Below are 24,003 nucleotides of genomic sequence, written 5' to 3'. Positions count from 1 at the left end.
AGTTCCTCAGTGATCGGTACTGGGGCAGATCCTGTTCAATATGTTTGTGAGTGACACTGCTGAAGGGTTAGAAGGAAAAGTGTGCTTTTTTGCAGATAATACCAAGATTTGTAACAGAGTAGACACCGAAGAGGGAGTGGAAAATATGAAAAAGGATCTGCAAAAGTTAGAGGAATGGTCTAATGCCTGGCAACTAAAATTCAATGCAAAGAAATGCAGAGTAATGCATTTGGGGATTAATAATCAGAAGGAACCGTATATGCTGCGAGGTGAGAAGCTGATATGCACGGATGGGGAGAGGGACCTTGGGGTGATAGTGTCCGAAGATCTAAAGGCGAAAAAACAGTGTGACAAGGCAGTGGCTGCTGCCAGAAGGATGCTGGGCTGTATAAAGAGAGGCGTAGCCAGTAGAAGGAAGACGGTGTTGATGCCCTTGTACAGGCCATTGGTAAGGCCCCACTTGGAGTATTGTGTTCAGTTTTGGAGACCATATCTGGTGAAGGACGTAAGAAGACTTGAAGCAGTCCAGAGGAGGGCGATGAAAATGATAGGAGGCTTGTGCCAGAAGACGTATGAGGAGAGACTGGAAGCCCTGAATATGTATACCCTAGAGGAAAGGAGGGAAAGGGGAGATATGATTCAGACGTTCAAATACTTGAAGGGTATTAACATAGAACAAAATCTTTTCCAGAGAAAGGAAAGTGGTAAAACCAGAGGACATAATTTGAGGTTGAAGGGTGGTAGATTCAAGAGCAATGTTAGGAAATTCTACTTTACGGAGAGGGTGGTGGATGCCTGGAATAGGCTCCCGAGAGAGGTGGTGGAGAGGAAAACGGTGACCGAGTTCAAAGAAGCATGGGATGAACACAGATCCAGAATCAGAAAATAATATTAAATATTGAACTAAGGCCAGTACTGGGCAGACTTGCACGGTCTGTGTCTGTATATGGCCGTTTGGGAGGATGGGCTGCAGAGGGCTTCAATGGCTGGGAGGGTTTAGATGGGATGGAGTAGGTTTTAATGGAGATTTCGGCAGTTGGAATCCAAGCACAGTACCGGGTAGAGCTTTGGATTCTTGCCCAGAAATAGCTAAGAAGAAAAATTTTAAATTAAATCAGGTTGGGCAGACTGGATGTACCATTTGGGTCTTTATCTGCCGTCATCTACTATGTTACTATATCAGAAGATTGATGCTATGCTGGCTAAATTCCTATGGAACAATAAAGCTCCTCGTATATTTCTTACAAAACTAAAATGCTCCAAGGACAATGGAGGGGTCAATTTCCCCAGTACCTATGATTATCACATAGCTTTCCTAACCCAACAGGGTTCTCAATGGATGAAGGCCTCACATTGTCATGACACACCCACTTGGTTGAAACTTGAACACAAGCTATATGGGGAACCTTATTTGAGATTTTCTCCCCTCATACTTACTAATTCTACAAATAACCTGAATCCCATCATTCGTTCTACTAAAGTAGCACTATTAGGAATTGACTCTCACGTTCAGTTTCCCTGGAATACCACTACAGCCACTCCTATCTGGAACAACCCTCAAATAAAAATTCAAGGCCAATATATAGAATGGAAATCTTGGATTAAAGAAGGCATCTGGACTATCAATCAATTATTGACCGGCAATCAACTGATGGACTTTGCAACCTTATCATCAACTTATAATATTCCAAATAATCAGGCTTATCGCTGGATTCAGCTACGACATTGTATTTCAACATTCATGAAACACACAGTCATTCCCTCGTTATTGCATCACTCCTATATATTTCAACTGAAACGTGGAGAGGCGTCAGCCTGGTATAAAACTATAAAGAATTTCAAATTTCCTCCACCTTTAAATCTATACAAAATATGGATGAATGCTATGGCTCTCCTCATTTAGCTCTTTAAAATTGGCTGCAATCAAGCAAATGATCCTTTTTCTGTATCATAAAGTGTATTGGACCCCTTATAAACTCTCAAAACTTCAAAATTCTGGCTCTAATTTGTGTTGGTCATATAAATCAGAGGTAGGCACCTTTGACCACATGTTCTATAATTGTTCCCTTCTTAAACCCTACTGGTCTGAGGTATGGTCCATGATATGTAAAATATTACCTATTACAGATACCTTATCCTTCTCGCTAGTGCTGTTTGGAGTTTCTCATGTTACGACTTTAGATAAAGGGGAAGCCCGACTTCTTAAATGTCTTCTGTTAATTGCACTAAAAACAATATTAACACATTGGAAGGATTTTACGGCCTTGCATTCTACTGAATGGTGGAATACTGTATGTCTTTATGCTAGATATGAAAAAGTTGCTGCTGAAAAGCTGAACACTTTACCTTTTCCTCTGTCTGGAGACGGATACTAGAATGATAATACTCATTATTGTATTCACTGTCCTGTTATCTTTACTATGTATAGAGATATAACTATCTTGCCTATGATCATATATGCTACCTGCAAGATAATGTTGCTGTTGTTTTTTTATTGTTCATTTATATTATTATTGAAAATTTTCAATAAAAACTTATTGAACTAAAAAAAACAAACTATACTCACATTGTCATCCAACTGTGCTGAGACACGGCAGTGTTCAGGGTCTGCATCAGGTTTTGGTAGCAAAGGTGGAACCTAGTATAGAAAGGTAATGTAAAAAAAATCATTAATATTCTTGAAATTACAAAGAAATTCAAAAAGACAATAATGTCATGCAGTACTATGAACAAAATAATACAAACTTTTATGGACAGACAGTTGGATGGTCAACAGGCATTGCATTTTATTTTTATTACTGGCAAGGGAAATCAGGTTCTCATAGGATGTTAAATTGTATCTAGCTATAACATTTAACAAGACTATGTATATATAACTCCATAACTACTCTAACAGAAGTGGCTAAATACAAAATACAGAGCATGATAGCAGGTGAAGACTGTAAGCTCCATGCAGTTTATTCTTTTTTCATTTCCTACTTGATCTTGAGCTAAGGCTCTTTTGTGATTTATTTAATACTTTATTATTTTTGCCTCTATCACCTGTATTACAAAACTGAATGAGATTATGGATACAATTTTTTTATGTATAATAGTTCTACCCTGCGACAGACATACTAATGGATCCAAAGAGGAGATAACTGTAGTTTGGATTCTGATACATATTTGTATAACTCCAGGTCCAAAACAAATGGTGGATTTAAAGGAACATACTTTAAATATGTCCATTTATGATAAAAATTTGAATTCAATACTGAAAATATGGGTATTAATTGAACAATCCATCTGGAAACAGTTTGGGGTGGGGTTAGCTACCAAGGTGCTGTAAAAGTCAGACTTTTTCCTACACCTTGATTTACAACAGGTTACTGACTCCTGACGTAAATGAACAATCCTACCCATGTAAGCCTTCTACCTCCATGTCAAGGATCCTTAATCTATGATTCCCCCTGCCAATAAAAAGCTCCCATCTGGAAGTACACTATGATCTCAGCCCCCCCCCCAAATAAAAACACACACACACTTGGAATTTCCCTCTCCAATTAGAAGGCCCCCCATCAATCTGTAGGCTCCTCCCCTCAGGACTACTACTACTATTTATTATTTATAAAGCACTACCAGACGCACACAGTGCTGTACAACCCTTCTCTTTCCCTGAAGTATAGTGGGTTCCAGGCAGGAGTGATCTCTCAGTAACTCCTACTCTTGGTGGTACTTGGTTCAAAATGTTGCCAGCAACCCATGAGTACACTAGGGGGGTCAGATTTCTGTATAAAGGCATAAAGACCCTTTAAGATGCAGTCATGTTCTGGAATTTACATAGTATTGAGGCATTCTGTATACCTTTGCATGTTTTGTATCTCATTACTCAATATCCTGTAGTAACTTAATATTATGTAATGGCACAATTTGCATTAGAGCCATTTAACTTGAGTTAAAGGGCAAATAAGGAGAAATTAGGTTCTTACCTGCTCATTTTCTGTTAGCCTGTAGACCGTATAGTCTTTATGAATAGGTTGGAGACTGAAACCAAAACTTGTATATTAGGATATACTTCCCCCCCCTACCAATCCAGTCTGCCGAATAGCCAACAGAACCTAGGAAAGACTAAAACTGAGAACAGTAAAACATACTCCGAACAGGAGTGTAAAAACAACAAACACTTGGAAACAACTGTTGGAACATGTATAGAACGAAAAACATGGCATATAAAATGTCTCCACAGCTCACCAGTTAAGTCATAGCCCCTGTTCTTAAATCTCCCCAGCCCTAGAAAAATACTAGAACCCGCAGAAAAATCAGAATCTGCTCGTGAGCAAAAAACCCGCAATCACCGCATAAAGACAGAGAGGGTGGGTGACTATACTAATCTACAGGCTAACAGAAAGAAAATGAGCAGATAAGAACAATTTCTTCTTCTGTATTGCCTGGTAGACCAGTATAGTCCTTACAAATGGGATGTACCAAAGCAGTACCCATCAAGAGTGGGACCCCCCAAGGGCCGACACCAGAACACACTCACCGAATACCGTGTCCTGACGCACTTGAACATCCACACGCTAGTGTCTGACAAAGGAATGCAGAGAAGACCAAATTGCAGCCTTGTAAATATCCACTGGAGGAACTAGAGAAGACTCAGCCCAAGAAGCTGCTTGACCCCCAAGTGGAATGAGCTTTGAGAAATTTCAGAACAGGCTTTTTCTGAAGAAGGTAAGCGGAAGCAATAGTCTCCTTGATCCAGCATGCAATGGTAGCTTTGGAAGTGCCATCCCCTTTATGAGGAACTACTAAAAGGACAAAGAGATGATCTGAATTCCTGATCTCTTGGGTCCTCTAGTCTGCACATAAGAGCGAAGGACCCGACTGACATCCAACTTGCGCAACTGTCTCTGCTCAGAAGATCCCTCCTGACCACCTAATACTGGGAGGACCACTGCCTGATTGACATGAAAAGGAGAAACTACCTTAGCCAGAAAAGAAGGAACAGACTACAAGACTACAGGGATGCATGGGAGGCTTGAGCAATTTGGCCGCCCACAAGAAGTGAATCACATCAGGAAAGGAAGTGAAACGCTGACCTTTCAACAACCCACGAAAGGCAGACAAGGCTGCAAGTTGAACCCGGAGAGAAGACCAAGCCAGGCACCTGTCCAGGCCATTCTGCAAGAACTCTAAGAAGGTAGGCAGGGAAGCATGAAAAGAGACCACAGCACACCACTCCTCAAATATACAACAAATCCGCACATAAGTCCGAGAAGCAGAAAGTCTCCGGGACCCCAAGAGGGTTAAGATCACTTTATCTGAATACCCCTTCTTACCTAGGCTTTTCCTTTCAAGAGTCAAGCCGTAAGACTGAAGGGACCCGGATTGAACATTTGAATGGGACCTTGAGTCAGAAAGTCGGTTGAGAGAGGCACAGGAAGGGGATCCGACACCAGATGCCTCACCAGGTCCGTGTACCAGGGCCTGGGCCAATCCGGAACCACCAGAATCACAAGGCCTGGATGTTGAACTATGGGAAGAAGACCTCGGACCACTAATGGCCACAGAGGGAACACATAAAACAGACCCTCTGTTGGCCATGGTAGAACCAGAGCATCCAGCCCCTCGGCCTGACCGTCTCTGCGACGACTGAAGAAGCGGGGCATTTTGGTGTTGACACTTGTGGCCATCAGGTCCACGAGGGGCTGAGCCCAAGGCCGAACTATTAGCTGAAAAGCTGCTGGACTTAGACACTACTCTCTGGGATATAGCTTACTCTTACAAACATTTTAGAACACAGCTAAAGACTTATCTCTTTTCCAAGCATGTGACTAACTAACTTATTCTATTCCCTGGATTATGTTTACTGTTAATAACCTTTTGTAAACCGCGTTGAACTTATGGTTACACGGTTAATAAGCACAATATTATGTTATGTTATCCAGGGCGTGACGATTCAGAAAGTCTATCTGTACATTCTCTATGCTTACTATGTGGGAGGCTGAGATGTCCTGAAGAGGAGACTCTGCCCAGATCATGAGCAGAGCCGCCTCCTGTGCCACCAAAGTGCTCTTGGTGCCCCCCTGTTTGATATAGGCCACCTCCATTGAAATGTCTGAAAGAACCCTGACTGACTTGCCCATCAGAAAGGACTGGAAGGCTATCAACGCTAGATGGATGGCTCTGGTCTCCAAGACACTGATCAACCAAGAAGCCTCCTCCGTGGACCAAGTGCCCTGAGTTGAGTGACCTAGACACTGAGCTCCCCAACCAAGAAAACTGGCATCCGTGAGCAGCACCGTCCACTGCGGCTGATCCAGACTCGCTCCTTGTACAAGATGGGGGGTCTGGGGCCACCAACGAAGACTGCTCCGAGCTAAGCCCGGAAGCGGAACAGGGTGATCCAGACTGTGCCTCTGAAGCGACCACCTCTGAAGAAGAACATACTGAAGAGGACGCATGTCCACCATTGACCCCAAGACTTGGAGGAAATCCTGTGCCTGAGGACACCTACCCAAGGAGGTGTCAAACAGAACTCCTAGATACTCCAGGCGCTGAGAGGGGGCCAACCGAATCTTGGCAAGGTTGACAACCCATCCCAGCGACTGCAGAAATTCCACCACACGAGCCGTGATCCAGGTGCTCTCCTGGAACGACTTTGCTCGAATCAACCAGTCATCCAAATAGGGATGAACTAGAATGCCCTCTGCGCAAAGCCGCCGCGACGACCACCATAACCTTGATGAACGTCTGCAGAGCTGTGGCCAGAAAAGAGAAACACACAGAACTGATAGTTGCCCCAAGGTCGCAAAGCGTAGGAAGCAATGATGGGAGGCCTGAATAGGAATGTGCAAGTAGGCCTCCATCAGATCAAGAGAGGTCAGAAACTCCCCTGGCTGAACCACCAGAATCATAGAGTGCAGAGTTTCCATGCGGAAGGATGGCAAGTGGAGAGCCCTGTTGACCCCTTTTAAATCCAGGATGGGCCAAAAAGTCCCATCTTTCTTTGGCACCACAAAGTAAATAGAGTACCAACCTGTGCTCCATTCCTGAGAAGGAACTGGAACAACTGCTTGGAGATCCAACAATCTTTGAAGGGTCTGGTGAAAGGCCTGCTGCTTCCATGCCACCTGCGAGGGAGAAGCGAGAAAATGATCTGACAAGGAAAGGGCGAAATCCAGAGCACAACCGTCCCGAATCACCTCCAGAACCCACTGATCTAACGTGATTTCTGCTTACCTTTGATAAAATTCTTGCAGCCGGGTGCCGGAACCAAGGTGGGCGCCGGCAAGGAGCCATTGGGCAGGACAGGCTGCAGGGGACCTAGAGGGGGTGCTACCCGCACCCGAAAGGCCTCTCGAAAGGACTGCAGGCGTTGGAAGAACCGGCCTCTGGAAAGCTCAGGAGACTGAAAGGAAGCAGCCCATCGACCAGGGCGGAAATGGCAGAAATCACATCCACGAGCAGCACCAGCCCTAGCCAGCGGCCTAGGCCTGTCTTCAGGCAAACGAGGCACTTTAGAATCAATTAATGTCTGAACTAACTTGTCCAAATTCTCACCAAACAAGGAAGACCCTTTAAAGGGAAACTTCGTCAACTTAGCTTTGGACGCCGCATCTGCCAATCAAGCGTGAAGCCACAAGGTACAGCCTGCTGCCACTCCAAAAGCCATAGACTTGGCAGAAGCTAGCAGAGGTCATACAAGGGATCAGAGAGATAAGAAGCACCCATCTCAATTTTTACAACTTCCTGCTCCACTAATTCCCAATTATCAGACTCTCAGTCAAGAACATGCTCAGCCAAGCAAAAACACGCCCGAGCCACCAACCTGCCACACATCGCCACCTGAACCATCAGAGCTGTGACATCAAAACTCTGTTTAAGGAGGAACTTCAACTTATGCTCCTCTGGGTCCTTCAAGGCAGCGCCGCCTTCAACAGGCACAGTATGCCACTTCGAGATGGCCGAGACCACCACGTCCACTTCTGGCGACTTCAGGGTGTCCCTATCCCCTTCAGGGATTGGATAAAGGTGGGCCATGGAGCACAAAAAACAAAAGGGCGCCTCCGGCACCTGCCACTGTGCGAGTATAGGATAATAGCAGGAAGCAGAGTGGATCCCCTTAAGCAAGGGGTCTACTGTACGCGGGGGCTCCGACATAACATCCTCAAATTTTAACAACGAGGAGGCCTGATGAATCAGCTCCTGAAGCTCGTCCCGCTAAAAAATGTGCACCACAGATGCATCTTCACTCGCGAGGCACCTGCAGTGGGGTTCCCTGGTCACCAGCACCCGATGCTGACGAGGCTCCCCCACTGCTTGCGCCTGGAGCACAATGAACACTTTTTCCCTGTCAAAGTGCTTAAAACCGCCCTAGCTGCAAAAAACTGCTGATTAGATGAAAAAATACAGTAAAAACAGCAATTTTAAAGGGAAAGGAGCCCTTTAGACCAGCACAGCCTCAGGATTTTTTTTTCAATCAGAACAGACTCCACGGCTCTCAAAGCTGGAGGCCTGATCAACCACAGGGGCCAAGCTGCCGGCTATGGCACCTCTACAAAAATTTGGGGAGGTGGAGGAGGGACCCAGCACGAGACTCACCAGGTTTAACACCCCCAAGGTCAGACGGATCCCCAAACAGGCCCCGTCCGACAAAAAAGGGGAACCCAGGAGTCTGAAACAAATTCCAACAGTACTAAGAGGGGAGCCGAATGAGTCTTACCACCTTCTGGAGATTGAGACAGACTGGATTGGTAAGGGGGGAGCATATCCAAATATACAAGTTCTGGTCTCAGTCTCCACCTGCTGGTCACAGTGAGGCATAAACCCATTCGTAAGGACTATACCAGTCTACCAGGCGATACAGAACATGTGGTATAGCCATAACAGAGATTGATAATTAGCCCCCTTATGAAATTGCCAGATAAAGCTTGCTTTTGAATGAAAGTGACTCAGTATTACAACTTGACTTCATTTCTAGAGTTTTGGGTATTATTCTGGATTCCTTTCTCACTTTTAATGAGCATATAAATTCCTTAGCAAATAAATGTTTCTTTAGCTTGAGCATGTTGAGGAAAATCAGGGCACTGTTTTATCAAGAACATTATTTATTACTGGTACAATCCACTGTGTTAGCCCAGTTGGACTACTGTAATTCTATTTATTTGGGTATTAAACAGGGCAGTTTAGATTGTCTCCAGTTAATACAGAATACAGCGGCCAAACTTATTTTTGGAAAGAGAAAGTACGACCATGTTTCCCCATTGCTGAGAATACTTCATTGGCTTCCGGTCCATCATAGGATACAGTTCAAGTGTGCTTGTGTGGTTTTCAAACTCCTTTATGGATATTTGACTCTTTGATTCCCCTTAGTGGGAATTCCTTTAGATCCTGCTATTCAAGAATTATAACAATTCACAAATTAGCATTTCCTTCTCTGAAAGGTATTAAATGCACTAGGATCTTTTACTTTTAAATTGGTGAGAATTTGGAATGGACTTCCAGATTCTCTAAGACTGGTAGATCAATTATTTCAGTTTCGAAAAAGTTTAAAAACCTGGTTGTTTTCACAATAATTAATTTGATTTTAGCTGTCATATAGTAATTTTAAGCAATTCAACATACTTTTTTCTAACTTTTTCCATCCATCTAATTAACCAATTTCTGTTTTTATCCTACAGTTTTTACTTGTTATGTTTCATTTTTTAATGAACTGTAAACCGAGTCGAGCTCCTTAGAGAGTAGATTCGGTATATAAAATGAAGATTAGATTAGTATCCGTTAAATTTGTAAATGAAGGTGCATTTGGAAATTTAAAATGACAAATTGCTGCAAAGTATTTACTCAAAATGTTGGAGTCATAACTATTGATTATTTATTTTTAATAAACTAAAAGTTAAAAACGAAATCCAAATCTAACTTTTGACATATTTCAGAAAAATACTTTTTGTAAATATATATATTTTTACCTTGGTAAATGAATGTTTTATATCTTGTCCTAATCTTTCTGACATTCTCCCCATGTTGTCAGACATTTTAGTCACTCCCTCAGCCAGGCTGTCTGGAAATGATTTAACTGCATTTGAAACATTCCTCATGGAGTTGCGTAGTGGGTTCACAAATGTATCCATCTATGGAGAGAAAATAGATGATTGTCTGTAAATCTAACTGAATGAATCATTCATTGAAAGACCGAGAACATCTTCATCATTGAAATAAAACTGAACATAGAAAACTAAAATATTATTGCTAAAAACACTTTAAAAACAAATTAAAACTAAAGAGTTACCATTCAATACAGAAGATTTAAGGGCAGGGATTAAAATCTGACACAAAATAGACTTTATTGGTTTTGAAGCAAAAAAGAAGAAATGATGTATGTTCACATAGGGTTTAAACACAACCTATATATCAACCCAAAGGTTGAATCCAGAGATTATTGGGATATCAAGTGCTCACAGTTATATGCCAGTTGAACAAGTCTAGGCAAATAACTATCATGTGAGCTATCATCGGTCCTTGATAGTTATCATCGGTCACATGATAGTTATTTGCCTAGACTTGTTCAACTGGCATATAACTGTGAGCATTTGAGATCCCAATAATCTCTGGATTCAACCTTCGGGTTGATATATAGGTTGTGTTTGGACTCGTGTTATAGCCTATGTTTTTGAGGATTTCAGTGTGTTTCACAAGTTTTTGAAGTGATTTTTAGTGTTCACATAGGGTTACCATATGTCCAGGAAAACCCAGACATGTCCTTTTTTTAGAGGACTATCCGGGTGTCTGAACGTTTTTTTAAATTTAGGAAGTATGTCCAGGATTGGAAGAGCTGGCTTACATAAAGTCCAATGGCTCTCTCTCCCTCTTTCTTACCTCCTTGGTGCTGCAATTCAGTTTTCGTTGGGCTGCCAGCAGCTCAGTCTGTTGGGCTCAGTGTCTCTGCCTCAAGCTGGCAAGAAGGAGGATAAGGTGGCCACTTCAGAGGCACTCCAGTGAACTTCCTCCAGACCGCCCCGAGCTGGCACCCTGTTCCACGGGTGACTTCTGTGTTGCTGAGACATTCCACCCCCCTTTCTGTCTCCTGTATGCTTCTTCTCCTCCAGACCTCATTCCCTCCCCCAACTTTTTCTTTCTTTCAACCTGCCCCCTTCTTTCTTTCTCTCTCCAAGCCCCTTTTCTTTCTGTATGTCTGTCTTTCTCTCTCTCTCTCTCCATGCCCCCTTTCTTTCTTTCTGTCTGTCTCCCTTCTTTCTTTCTATCTCCCTGTCCCCCCCCTTATTTCTTTCTGCCCTTCCCCAAGCCACCGCCATTGGGGAACAGGCCGCTGCCGCTGAGTACTACTGTGCTCTCCCTGCTTCCCCTTCCCCACGGGGCTGACCAACTCTTGCCGCCCGACATCAATTCTATCATCGGAGAGGAAGTTCTGGGCCAGCCAGGCAGGACATAACCCTGACAAATGATGTTAAGGACTCAAAGATCTGATGTAATGAGCTCCCAGCAACTGATGTAAATCTGAAGACGTCCCCCTATCGGCTGAGGCAGAGTGAGTTGCAGAGGGATGGTGGCTATGCTCTGAAGGAGCATGTCAAAAAGACTGGGCAGGCTTTTGAGGAGCAGCTGGTTGTTTTAGAATAAAATAATATTGTAGTTGTATTGATAAAACTTTTAGAAACAGAAAATAAGGTAATCTTTTTACTAGACTTATTTTAATACATTTTTTACTAACTTTTAGAGACCAAAACCCCCTTTCTCAGGTCAGGACAATATAATGTAACAGCAGTATACTATATTGAACTGAAGAAGGAGGCTGTGGCCTCTGAAAGTTAATTGAAAAATTGATTAGCCAAATAAAATGGTATATTCTTATCTTCAATTTATGTTTTATTTGTTAATTTGTAAAGTGGTGATTGTTATGTATCAGTTTTTTCAAATTTACATTTACTGTCTTTATATTTTGCACAGTATTAGGGGACAAGTGTCACTGTTTCTGTGGTGGCAGATTCTGGTTTCTTGGTGGTTCAGTTTAATTTTTGTCTACATATTTTTATTTTTAGTTTGTGATTATTCCATATTGGGCAAGGGTGTATCTGTGTTCTGTGTGTATGAAAAGGACATGGTTTTCTGTTAGCATCGACTGTACAGGATCAATTGATTGTGCAGGATCTGGTTTGTTTAGTTTTACAGTGTGTGTGTGTTGGTGTTCTAGTGCTCACTGCAGTGTTTAAGATGCTGCCTTGTCCTAGGTGTACCCTTGTTGTGTGACTCATGGATTATTACTAAAAAATAACTTTTTTATATAGAGGAGAGGGTTGTTAAAAATGATTAGCACTGGCTGTCATATATACTAGGTACGCCACTGGATTTAATGACCCTATTCTAACCACCAAATTTCCCCGTCCCGCCCCACCCGGCGACTTTTTCATGCCACCCGGCTGAAAAAAATTTCTGGGGAGAACACTGTATATATATATATATATATATATATACATTTAGCAAATTTCTTTACATTTCTTAATATTAAAATGCCATTCTTACCTTTCTGGCAAAATCACCCTTTCCTTTATTGTAGGCTTTATTCTCCAGGAAGTCATGTGCACAGTTAGCCAAAGCTGGCCACGCTTTCATGGTCTCTGGAGTCAGCAATAACTAGACAATACAGAAATATATGATGAAGGTAAATTATCTAGTACTTTTCAAGGTTTCTCTCTTTTATGGATTACCTAAGTACATCATTTTTTAAAGCAATCATAAAACATAAAAGGGAGATAAATTTGCCCAAGTCTGAAGCAACCACAGTAATTAGACATTGTGTCATTGGAGCTGAATACCAGTTGTTCATTTTAGAAGTGATTTGGTAGCCATACAATCACACTGATAAAGATTCCAAAACCCAGTTATCACTTGACTACCTGATGTGAAGATGACAGACATCATGCATCACTTAGAAAAGATTTTAGACAGTGTTGGGGAGGAGGCTGCTGCCTTGGTACATGTAGGTAACAATGACACAGGAACCTCCAGTGAAGCATTTTCAAAAGTGCTCCCCATTTCACAAGCAGGACCTAAGAGACAGATAGCGCTCCAGAGTCTCAATGTGTGGATGAGGCAATGGTACAGGCTCTTTTCCCAGGAAAAGCGGAGATCAGAGGGGACAAGATAGACTTACAAGATCATGAAGGGCATAGAGAAATAGAAGAGGGATAGATTTTTCAAACTTTCAGAAACTACAAGAACGAGATGGCATTCGTAAAAATTAAGAAGGGACAGATTCAGAACCAATGCTAGGAAGTTCTTCACCCAAAGGGTGGTGGATGCTTGGAATGCGCTTCTACAGGGTGTAATAGGACAGGGTACGGTATCAGGGTTCAAGAAGGGATTGGATGAATTCCTGAAGAAAAAAGGGATAGAAGGGTATAGATAGAGATCATTATACAGGTTCTGGACCTGATGGGCCGCTGTGTGAGCGGACTGCTGGGCAGGATGGACCCCTGGTCTGACCCAGCAGAGGCACTGCTTATGTTCTTACAGGGAGGAGGGTTTATGGTTTGTTAGGAACTGGGCAACATTCTGGGGAAGGAGAAACATATTAACCAAAGATGAGCTCCACCTTAACCAGGGTGGAACTAGGCCGCTGGCATCGATATTTAAAAAGCTTCTAAACTAGAAACTGGAGGAAGGCTGACAGTCACTCAAAAGAGTATAGTTTGGAACAAAACATTTTTAAAAAATATTACCAAAACAAGGAAGATAGGGCATCCCAAAAGCAAAGTTGCAATATAGACCATAGTAGACTAGATGTCCTTAAATACAGAGCAGACAGATTTTAACGCCTGGAAATTATCCATGTTAACTGTAGAGCAAGTTGTAAATAGGAATGACAAACACTGTTTGAAATGTCTGTATGTAAATGCCAGAAGCATACGAAACAAGATTGTTGAGTTAGAATATCTTGCACTAAATGAAAAATAGATATAATAATAGGCATCACTGATATCAGGTGGAAGGAAGATAACACTGTGATACCAGGCTAACACATTATATTGCAGTGAAAGGATGGATTGAATCGGTGGAAGTGTATTATTATACATTAAGCTGGGCTTTGAATCTAATAGATTACAAATTCCACAGGAACCAAAACACACCTTTGATTCCTTATGATTAGAAATTCTTTGTGTAAAGTGGAAAAGGATAGAGAGTGTATTACCGTCCACCTCCAGCAGTGTCTCTATCACCTCTACCGGGAGACTATTCCATACATCTACCACCTTTTCTGTAAAAAGCATATTTCCTTAGATTACTCCTGAGCCTATCACCTCTTAACTTCATCCTATGCCCTTTCATTTTGGAGTTTCCTTTCAAATGAAAGAGACTCACCTCATGTACATTTATGCCATGTAGGTATTTAAACGTCTAGCCAAAAAAATCTCGGATTTTGTGAAAACTCTATAATATTACAAAAACACTTTCACACAAAATCCCAAAAGAGCAATACAGAACAGAGAATGTATTTGAAGTATATAAAACAAGATCAAGTTGGTCTAGTGAAGTTACTAAAATGGTCAGTGATCTTCAAAATATATTGGGACATACTGAACAATCTAAATAAATAAATAACATGTACAAACACATACTTTGGAAGAAATTACCTCTGTGGCATAAACACAAAGTCAGGCCTATTTCAAATGAAAGGAAGGTCTGGAATGAGGGACTAAAGACAGAACCAGCTCAAAACACATCAGCTAGACTATTAAATCTGAAGACACAACACATCTTCTTGATATGCTATGTATTACTATGTATTTTCAGGGAGACATAAGATTAGAAAGGACAAAAAAATTGGAATCAAAAGAAAGCCTTTGTCCTGAAAAACAGAGAAAATATGATTTAAATATCATATTGCAACCACCCCACTTCAAAAAAAACAACAACAACAATATCTCTATACAATATATTTCCTGCAAACATGGAGACTGCAAACACTTTGGAGGTGTAAGGGTTGAAAAGGAGACTCACCTGCAAATATGTATTTAAATCTTTTTTCCTCTTTTCTAAAAAGTCTTTATCCATATTGTTAAATGTCTTTTTCCCAGGGAGCTTCAATAAATTTGCAAGGTTTTCAAACTGAAAACATATAAAATGAAGTTAAAACAAAAGATATATTTAATGCCCATTTACATTAAGTATTAAGTAACACACATTGTCTGAAGACCATAGTTCATAATCATCCAAGTGTCACGTGAACATGTTACCAAACACAAAGATCCTTTCAAAAGTTGTTTGGAAAGGTTTAAGTTCCTCATTGCTCACTTCTGAACTGCTGTGGCCCTATAGTTGTAATAAATTCATCTGATTTGAGGGATAACGCCAAAGGGGAGACAGAAAGAATTGCTTGACAAATTGTCTACAAAGAGCATATGTTACAGGTAAGCAACTTTGCTTTCTCTGAAGACAAGGAAATTTACTAATCACACAAGTGGGATTCTCCAGCTGAACGCTGTCCTCTACAGACTCGTATCTCAGATACAAACTCCCTCCTCTACCACCTTTTTATTTGTTTTATCTTTAAGAGCAGAGAAACCAATCCTAAGATTTATTAAAACATTTATAACCTACTATTTCTAAAATTCAAGGTGGTCAACAATCAACATACAGAATCAGTTAAAATCATAGAAATGTGCCTGAGGAGGGATGAAGTCGAAGAAATTATAACAAGTGGAAATATCAAATGAGCAGTGGTGTCCAAACAGTCAAAAAAAAAAAAAAAAAAAAGTGAAAGTATAGACTGAATACTGCATCATTATATCTCCTGAATCAAGATGACAATAAGTGAGGGACTGATGTCACAGCACCAACATTATGATCCATTTACCCTTCATCACTGAAAAGGTCAGATCTGCCTAGGTATAACAAAAGGAGGCTCAATCTGCTATCCCAATAAGAATTGATGCATTCTATAATGGTATTTATAGGATTATTGGGATCAAAACAAACTAAGACACTGTCATTCTATGGGCTATAATCAGCTCTTGGTAGGAGATAGCTGTCTTGCAATGCACATAAAACAGAACCCATTTACCTCAGTTTCATCTTTACTTGAAAATCCTCCAGAAAAAAAGTACTATAAATTCATAAGGTCAAGAGTTGCTATACTGGGACAGGGAAGACACACAGGAGGCCTTAGTCACAGCGCACCCCACAGAAAATGAATCACATCCAGATGAACTACCAATGAGTCCCTCAGGGATTAAGAACCCATATAAGAACCCATATACGAAAGACCAGCAATCTGTACCCGGAGCGAAGCTACTTCTAGACCTTTCTTTAGGCCATCTTGCAGAAACTCCTGGACTCGAGGAATCGATGGAAGAGATGGGTCCACCTGTCTCAGGGTGCACCAGGACTGGTAACACCTCTAAGCCTTCATATAGGCCGCCACTGCGGACTTCCGTTTGTTGTGAAGCAACGTAGCAATCACCGCCAAAGAATAGCCCTAGCTAGTCAAAGCTGTGTACTCAAGAGTCACAGCTTAGGATCCTGCATCATAATTGATCCCTGTGAGAGAAGGCGAGAATGTCAAGGTAGCCGGAACCCCCAATCCTGCTGGAGCTAAACTAAGTCGACATAACACGGCTGTCTCAGCCAATTGGGTGCCACCAGAATCACCGGACCCTTGTGGGCCACTATCTGCCTCAACAGATGCCCTATTATGGGCCATAGAGGGACGATGTAAAGAAGACCATCCCGGGGCCACGGCTGAATCAGAGCATCCAGGCCTTTGTTGCAAGTCACTCGATGGTGACTGAAGAACTGATCAGCTTTCTTGTTGGCCGCAGTCACCCTGAGGTCAAATGTGGGACACCCTCATTGATCCACTATACAATTGAATGCTTTTTGAGTGATCACTTTCCAGGGTTCAGCGTATGACTGAGAAAGTCTGCCTGAACGTTGTCTACTTCTGCCACGTGCACTGCAGACAGCACCACAAGGTGTCTCTTTGCCAACCAAAAGAGCAGCTGAGCCTCAACACTCAAAGAGGGATTCTTCGTGCCACCCTGACGATTGACATAAGCCACTGCTGTGGCATTGTCTGAGAATACCTGGACAGCTCAGTGACAGACACGACACTTGAAGTGAAGAAGGGCAAGCTGAATCGCCTGCAGTTCCAGACGATTAATTGACCACTTGTGCTCTGAAGGCGCCCACCGGCCCTGAACAGGTACAGTCATGCACACTGCTCCCCAGCCTTTGAGACTCACATCTGTCAACAAAATCACCTACTTCGAGATCCAGAATGGACAGCGAGAGAGTACACGACCACCATGTTAGACTGCTGCACACTGTTGTCCAGGGCAGGGGTGCATGTAATGGGTCCCGCTGTGAATTCAAGCACAAAAGCAGAATATCCTGTAGCAGATGGGCTCTGGCCCAAGAGACTACATCGGGACCGGAGTGGCCAGAAGGTCTCTGATAACCTGTTGTAGCTTCTGCTGATAGGACACGAGCAGAAACACTTTGTTTGACTAATGTGAAATTGAACTTCCAGGTACTCCAAATCCTGGGTGGGCTTGAGGTGACTCTTCCAGAAGTTGATCACCCAGCCCAGATGTTGCAGCAACTGTACCACCTGATGGACAGCCTGATGCCCCTCGGACAGAGAGGGAGCTCTGATCAACCAGTCGTCCAGATACGAGTGAACCAGGACATCCCAGTTGCAGAGATGTGCCGCCACCACCACCATCACTTTAGTGAAGGTCCGGGTGCTGTCGCCAATCCAAAGGGCAGCGCCACAGACTAGAAATATTGCCCCAGAACATGGAACCGCATATACTTCAGGTGGTCCGGGAAAATGGGAATATGGAGATACGCCTCAGTCAGATCCAGGGAGGCTAGAAACTCCCCCAGCACCACCGATGCTATCACTGAGCACACCGTCTTCATATGGAAGTGAGGAACTTTTATTGCTGCATTGACCACCTTGAGGTCCAGAACTGATCTCCAATCATCGGATCCTTTCTTTGGAACTATGAAGTATATCGCTATCTCCCAGAGCCCAAATCTCGCACTGTGGAACCACCTTCTTGGGGCAGCCCATAGGGAAATCCAGGAAATGCACAGTCAGAGGATAGAGAAACTCCAATTTGTAGCCATCTCTGAGAAACTCCAGAACCCAGTGGTCGGAGGTGATGGCCTGCCATTCCACAAGACAGGCCGACAACCATCCTCCGATGCGCAGACATTGGCCTGGCATCGGAACTGTTTCTTAGTGGAAGCCTCTGGCCGACATGCCATGGACTGCTGACGGCAATACCCGCTGAAGCGCGGGTATTGCAGAAGAAAGGACCATTGTCCCATGGAAGGACCCAAGTACTGACAAGAACGTCGGAAGTGATGAAAATGAGAACACCCAGAACTTCTAGAAGAGTGGGACCTGCTCCCAGGCAATGCCTTGGGTTTACAATCCTGAATACTGGCCATAGGTCATACAGTCCCTGGCCGAACAGGAGCTGACCATTGAAGGGCTACCGGCTCAATGTTGTTTTAGAAGATGAATCACTAGACCACTGCCAGATCCTGAACATTCTGCAAGCCGAAACAAAATAGGCTTCAAGCTTGGCGAAAACATTCAAGATGTTACAAGGCATCACCAGGAATCACAATAGAGTCTTACTTAACTTATAGACCTCAGCGGTACCACCTGTATGCCAATAAATTTTTTTAGAAGGGAGATGGACTGCAGGGGGCAGAAAGGAGGAAGGGAAAGAGAAATGTTACACCAGGGGTGGTGAGGAGGAGAGAGATGTCAGACCATGGAAATAGGGAAGGAAGGGGAAATAGGGAGGGAAGGTGAGAGAGATAGGAAGGGAAGGTAAGACACGGAAAAGTAGATTTTGAGAAGAAAGCAGAAAAATGGAAAAATTGAATGCTAAGTTAATATCAAAGATGGATGCAAGGCAGAAAGTGAAGATGGAGAAAAACTGTCAATGGACAAGAAGGCCCTGGAAACATAGTTAAAAGAACAGAAAAATAAAGTCATCAGACTAGAAAGATAGGGAAAATGATTTTATTTTCAATATAGTGATTGAAATGTATCAGTTCTGAGAAAAGAAAGTTGTTAAACTTTAACTGTGAGGGCCACACAAAAATAAGTTAATGTCTTATTAAAGAAACTAGTCTTTAAGCCCGTTACATTAACGGGTGCTAGAATATATGTCTGTCTTTCTTTCTGTCTCTCTCCCTACCCTGTCTTTTTCTTTCTGTCTCTTTCCCTCCCGCTGTCTTTCTTTCTGTCTCACTCCCTGGCCCCCTTTGTCTGTCTGTCTGTTTCTCTCCCTGCCCCTGTGTCTTTCTTCCTTTCTTTCTGTCTCCCTCCCTACCTCCCTGTGCAGCAGTCGCAGCATTCCCTCTCCCTCCATTTCCCTGTGCAGCAGCATTTTTTCCCTCCCCCCACACATCCCTGTGCAGAAGCCGAAGCAGCATTCCGTCCCCCTCCATTTCCCTGTGCAGCAGCATTTTATCCCTCCCCCCACTTCCCTGTACAAAAGCCGAAGCAGCATTCCCTCCCCTTCCATTTCCCTGTGCAGCAGCATTTTTTTCCATCCCCCCTCACTTCCCTGTGCAGCAGCCGCAGCATTCCCTCCCCCTCCATTTCGCTGTTAAGCAGCATTTTTTTCCTTCCCCCCTTCCCTGTGCAGCAGCCCCAGCATTCCCTCCCCCTCTATTTCCCAGTGCAGCAGCATTTTTTTCCCTCCCCTCCACTTCCCTGTGCAGCAGCCACAGCATTCCCTCTCCCTCCATTTTCCTGTGTAGCAGCAGGATTTCTCCATCCCCCCTACACTTCCCGCGGTCTGGCCAGCTTCCTTGCCGGAGTTATTTTTAAGTTTAAAGGTGCTGCGGCGGCTCCTCTAACGATCACCGCCTGCATCGGAAGTCTTCTCTGACGCAGGTGTGGCTTGTGAGAGGAGCCGCCGTGGCACCTGTAAACTGAAAAATAACTCTGGCAAAGGAGCTGGCCAATTGGCAGTTGAATGAAAGCCACAGCTTCAAAATGGAGCCCTCTGTCGGACACTCTCCTGCCGCTACTAACACGGGACAAACTGCCGGTGCCGCCATTGTGAAACCCCCACCACAACCGCAACTCTCCTGCCGGTCCTCTAAGCACAACGCCGCTGTTGAAAAACTGCCACTCTCCTGCCTGTCCTCTAGGTGCAACTAATAGGGGACAAACAAACCGAAAAACACAGCCGCACGCGCCTGAAGCCGACCGCCATTGAAAGAGCTGCACGTTCACGCGCCTCCAGCCACCTCATGTGCCGTGAGGTATCAAGTAGAATACTGCCACAGAAGCACACCTCATGGCGCCAGGAATCACGATGTTTCAACAGCGCATTCGCGCTTAGGGTTTTATATATAGAGATGACAATTTTGCATGAGGTAAAACTCTTTATACTTTATAAATCATGAAAAAGTTCCTCATGAGAGTTTCCTGAGAAAATTAAAGTGTCATGGGATAGGTGTCAAAGTTCAGTTGTGGATTAGGAATTAGTTATCGGATAGAAAACAGAGGGTAGGGTTAAATGGTCATTTTTCTCAATAGAGGAGAGTAAACAGTGGAGTGATGCAGGGGTCTGTACTGGGATGGTGCTATTTAACTTATTTATAAATGATCTAGAAATTGGAACGAGTGAGGTGATTAAATTTACAGATAATACTAAACTGTTAAAATACATGCGGATTGTGAAAAATTGCAGGCGGACCTTAGGAAACTGGAAGACTGGGCATCCAAATGGTAGATGAAATTTAATGTGGACAAATGCAAAGTGATGCACATTAGGAAGAATAACCTGAATCACAGTTACCGGATGTTAGGGTCCACCTTGGGGATTAGCACCCAAGAAAAGGATCTGGGTATCATTGTAGACAATACATTGAAACCTTCCGCCCAATGTGTGGCGACGGCCAAAAACGCAAACAGGATGCTAGGAATTATTAAAAAAGGAATGGTTGACAAGACAAAGAATGTTATAATGCCCCTGTATCAGTAGCGTAACAAAGGGGGGGGAAATCCGCCCCGGGTGCAGCCTTAGGGGGGGTGCACAGCTGGCCCGGTCCCTATCGCGCTCCCACCCTCCCAGCGAAAGCAGCATCGGCGCCATTACTGAAAAAGGTAATGGCGCCAGGCCTTGGAGCACCAAGGCAGACCGCTTCCCCCCCTCTCAGCCGAACCCCCGCTGACCCTCCTATCTCTCCCCCCTCAAGTGAACCTTTCCGACCTCCCAGCGAAAGCAGGAAACCTCCGTCCAGTAGCGTCGACTGCTTCTCAGCTTTCTCCTCTCTTTGCCACATCACTGGTGATGTCATCAGTGATGCGGCAGAGGGAGGAGAAAGCCGAGAAGCAGCCGACGCTACTGAAAGGAGGTTTGCTGCTCTCGCTTGGAGGGTAGGAAAGGTTCACTGGGGGGGGGGAGATAGGAGGATCAGCGGGGGTTCGGCTGGGAGGGGGAGAAGCGGTCTGCCTCGGTGCTCCATTACCTTCTTCGGGCAGCAGCAGCTTTTACAATTCGCTGCTGTTGCTGGCTTCAGGCCTTCCTCTCTGCCGGGTCCTGCCTACTTCCTGTTTTCATGAAGACAGGACCCGACAGAGAGGAAGGCCTGAAGTGGGCAACAGCAGTGAATTGTGAATGCTGCTGCTGCCCGATGAAGTTCAGGACATCAGGACATCGGGGAAGGAGCAGGGAGAAATCGGCTGCTGGCTTGGGGGTGAGGGTAGGGAAAGAATCGTGGAAGTGGAGAAATTGGCACCATGGCTTTGTGGAGGCTAGGGGGAGAGAGAAAGAAAGGCAAAAATAAAGAGGGAGGCCAGGGGGAGAGAGAAAGAAAGACAGAAATAAAGAGGGGGGCCAGGGGGAGAGAGAAAGAAAGGCAGAAAGAAAGAGGGGGACCAGGGGGAGAGAGAAAGAAAGACAGAAATAAAGAGGGGGTCAAGGGGGAGAGAAAGAAAGGCAGAAAGAAAGAGGAGGGCCAGGGGGAGAGAGAAATAAAGAGGGGGGCCAGGGGAGAGAGAAAGGCAGAAATAAAGAGGGGGGTCAGGGGGAGAGAGAAAGAAAGGCAGAAATAAAGAGGGGAGCCAGGGGGAGAGAGAAAGAAAGGCAGAAATAAAGAGGGGAGCCAGGGGGAGAGAGAAAGAAAGAAAGAGGGGGCCAGGAGAAGAAAGAAGAAGGACCAGAAGAAGGACCAGAGACTCATGAAATCACTAGACAAAAAGGTAGGAAAAATGATTTTATTTTCAACTTAGTGATCAAAATGTGTCCGTTTTGAGAATTTATATCTGCTGTCTATATTTTGCACTATGGCCCCCTTTTACTAAACCGCAATAGCGTTTTTTAGCGCAGGGAGCCTATGAGCGTCGAGAGCAGCGTGGGGTATTCAGCGCAGCTCCCTGCGCTAAAAACTGCTATCGCTAGTAAAAAGGGAGGGGGAATATTTGTCTATTTTTGTATAGTTGTTACTAAGGTGACATTGCATAAAGTCATCTGCCTTGACCTCTTTGAAAACATGCGGAATATAAATGATATAAATGATAATTAACATTTTCTCTGCGTACAGCGTGCTTTGTGTTTTTAAAATTTTATTGTTGGTAGATCATTTTGACTTGGCCACAAAAGTAAGGGGGAGGGAGGGAGGGGAGCTGCTGAAAGACATCTAGTAATCCTTGCAGGCTTGACTGTGCAGGGAATTATTTTTGTAAAATCATGTTTTGTTATGTGACTGGCATTATCTAGACTTTAATTTCTATGAATGAATAAAATGAAAATGATATAAAATTACTTGCTTGTTTTTATGTGCGTGCGCTAAAGGAAAGTGGAGAGAGAGTGGGCTGAGGATGCTGAAGGGAAATGGGAAAGAGAGTGGGGAGAAGACGCTGATTTATAAATTGACAATTGTACAGAATATTGTTTCTTTTTATACTTTAATATAAACAATTCAAGGCTTGTGTGGATGGAATCAGGTGGTTTGCAGGGATGGGGACTGAGCTTATGGGGATTAGTCCAATAAAATGTTATTTTTTTATTTCTCATTATTTGTTTTATTTTTATTTGTTAATTTGTAAAGTGGTGATTGTTATGTATCAGTTTTTTTCAAATTTACATCTACTGTCTTTATATTTTACACTGTATTAGAGGACATGTGTTACTGTTTTTGTGGTGTTGCATTGTATTCAGGGTCTGGTTTCTTGGCGGTTCAGTTTAACTTTTGTCTACATATTTCTATTTTTAGTTTGTGATTATTCCATATTGGGCGAGGGTGTATCTCTGTTCTGTGTGTATGAAAAGAACATAGTTTTCGGTTGGCACTGAGTACAGGATCAATTGACTGTGCGGGATCTGGCTTGTTTAGTTTTACAATGTATGTGTTGGTGTTCTAGTGCTCACTGCAGTGTTTAAGATGCTGCGTTTTCCTAGGTACACTCTTGTTGTGCGATATGTGGATTGTTACTAAAAATCATATTTTTCATATAGATGGGGGGGGGGGGTGTCAAAAAATGATGGGCCCCGGGTGCCACATACCCTAGGTACGCCACTGCCCTGTATCGCTCCATGGTGCGACCTCAACTGGAGTATTGCGTTCAATTCTGATCTCTTTATCTCAAGAAAGATATAGTGGCGCTAGAAAAGGTTCAAAGAAGAGCGACCAAGATGGTAAAGGGGATGGAACTCCTCTCATATGAGGAAAATCTAAAATGGTTAGGGCTCTTCAGCTTGGAAAAGAGATGGCTGAGGGGAGATATGATTGAAGTCTACAAAATCCTGAGTGGAGTAGAACGGGTACAAGTGGATTGATTTTTCACTCTGTCAAAAATTACAAAGACTAGGGGACACTCAATGAAGATACAAGGAAATACTTTTAAAACCAACAGAAACATAGAATATGACGGCAAAAAAGGGCCATAGCCCATCAAGTCTGCCCATTCCAATGACCCACCCCCCTGACTTTACTCCCCTAGAGATCCCACGTGAATAT

General features: G+C 43.4%; 1 protein-coding gene across 3 annotated transcripts in view; it reads right to left on the bottom strand.

The window, feature by feature from the left end:
• Positions 1-24,003, bottom strand: part of SNX13 (sorting nexin 13) — a 308,184-nt gene that overhangs the window by 41,086 nt on the left and 243,095 nt on the right. For 2 of the 3 annotated variants that reach the window (XM_033930946.1, XM_033930948.1), the window contains 4 exons: positions 14,998-15,105; positions 12,520-12,630; positions 9,951-10,112; positions 2,567-2,638 (listed from right to left, as the gene is read on the bottom strand). In XM_033930946.1, coding sequence (XP_033786837.1) covers positions 2,567-2,638; positions 9,951-10,112; positions 12,520-12,630; positions 14,998-15,105 — 453 coding nt within the window. The remainder of the gene's footprint in view (positions 1-2,566; positions 2,639-9,950; positions 10,113-12,519; positions 12,631-14,997; positions 15,106-24,003) is intronic. The other variant, XM_033930947.1, reaches the window with a different exon arrangement.

Source organism: Geotrypetes seraphini, chromosome 2 (assembly GCF_902459505.1).
Source record: "Geotrypetes seraphini chromosome 2, aGeoSer1.1, whole genome shotgun sequence".
NCBI lineage: Eukaryota > Metazoa > Chordata > Amphibia > Gymnophiona > Dermophiidae > Geotrypetes > Geotrypetes seraphini.
This window is presented reverse-complemented; position numbering and strand designations above follow the sequence as displayed.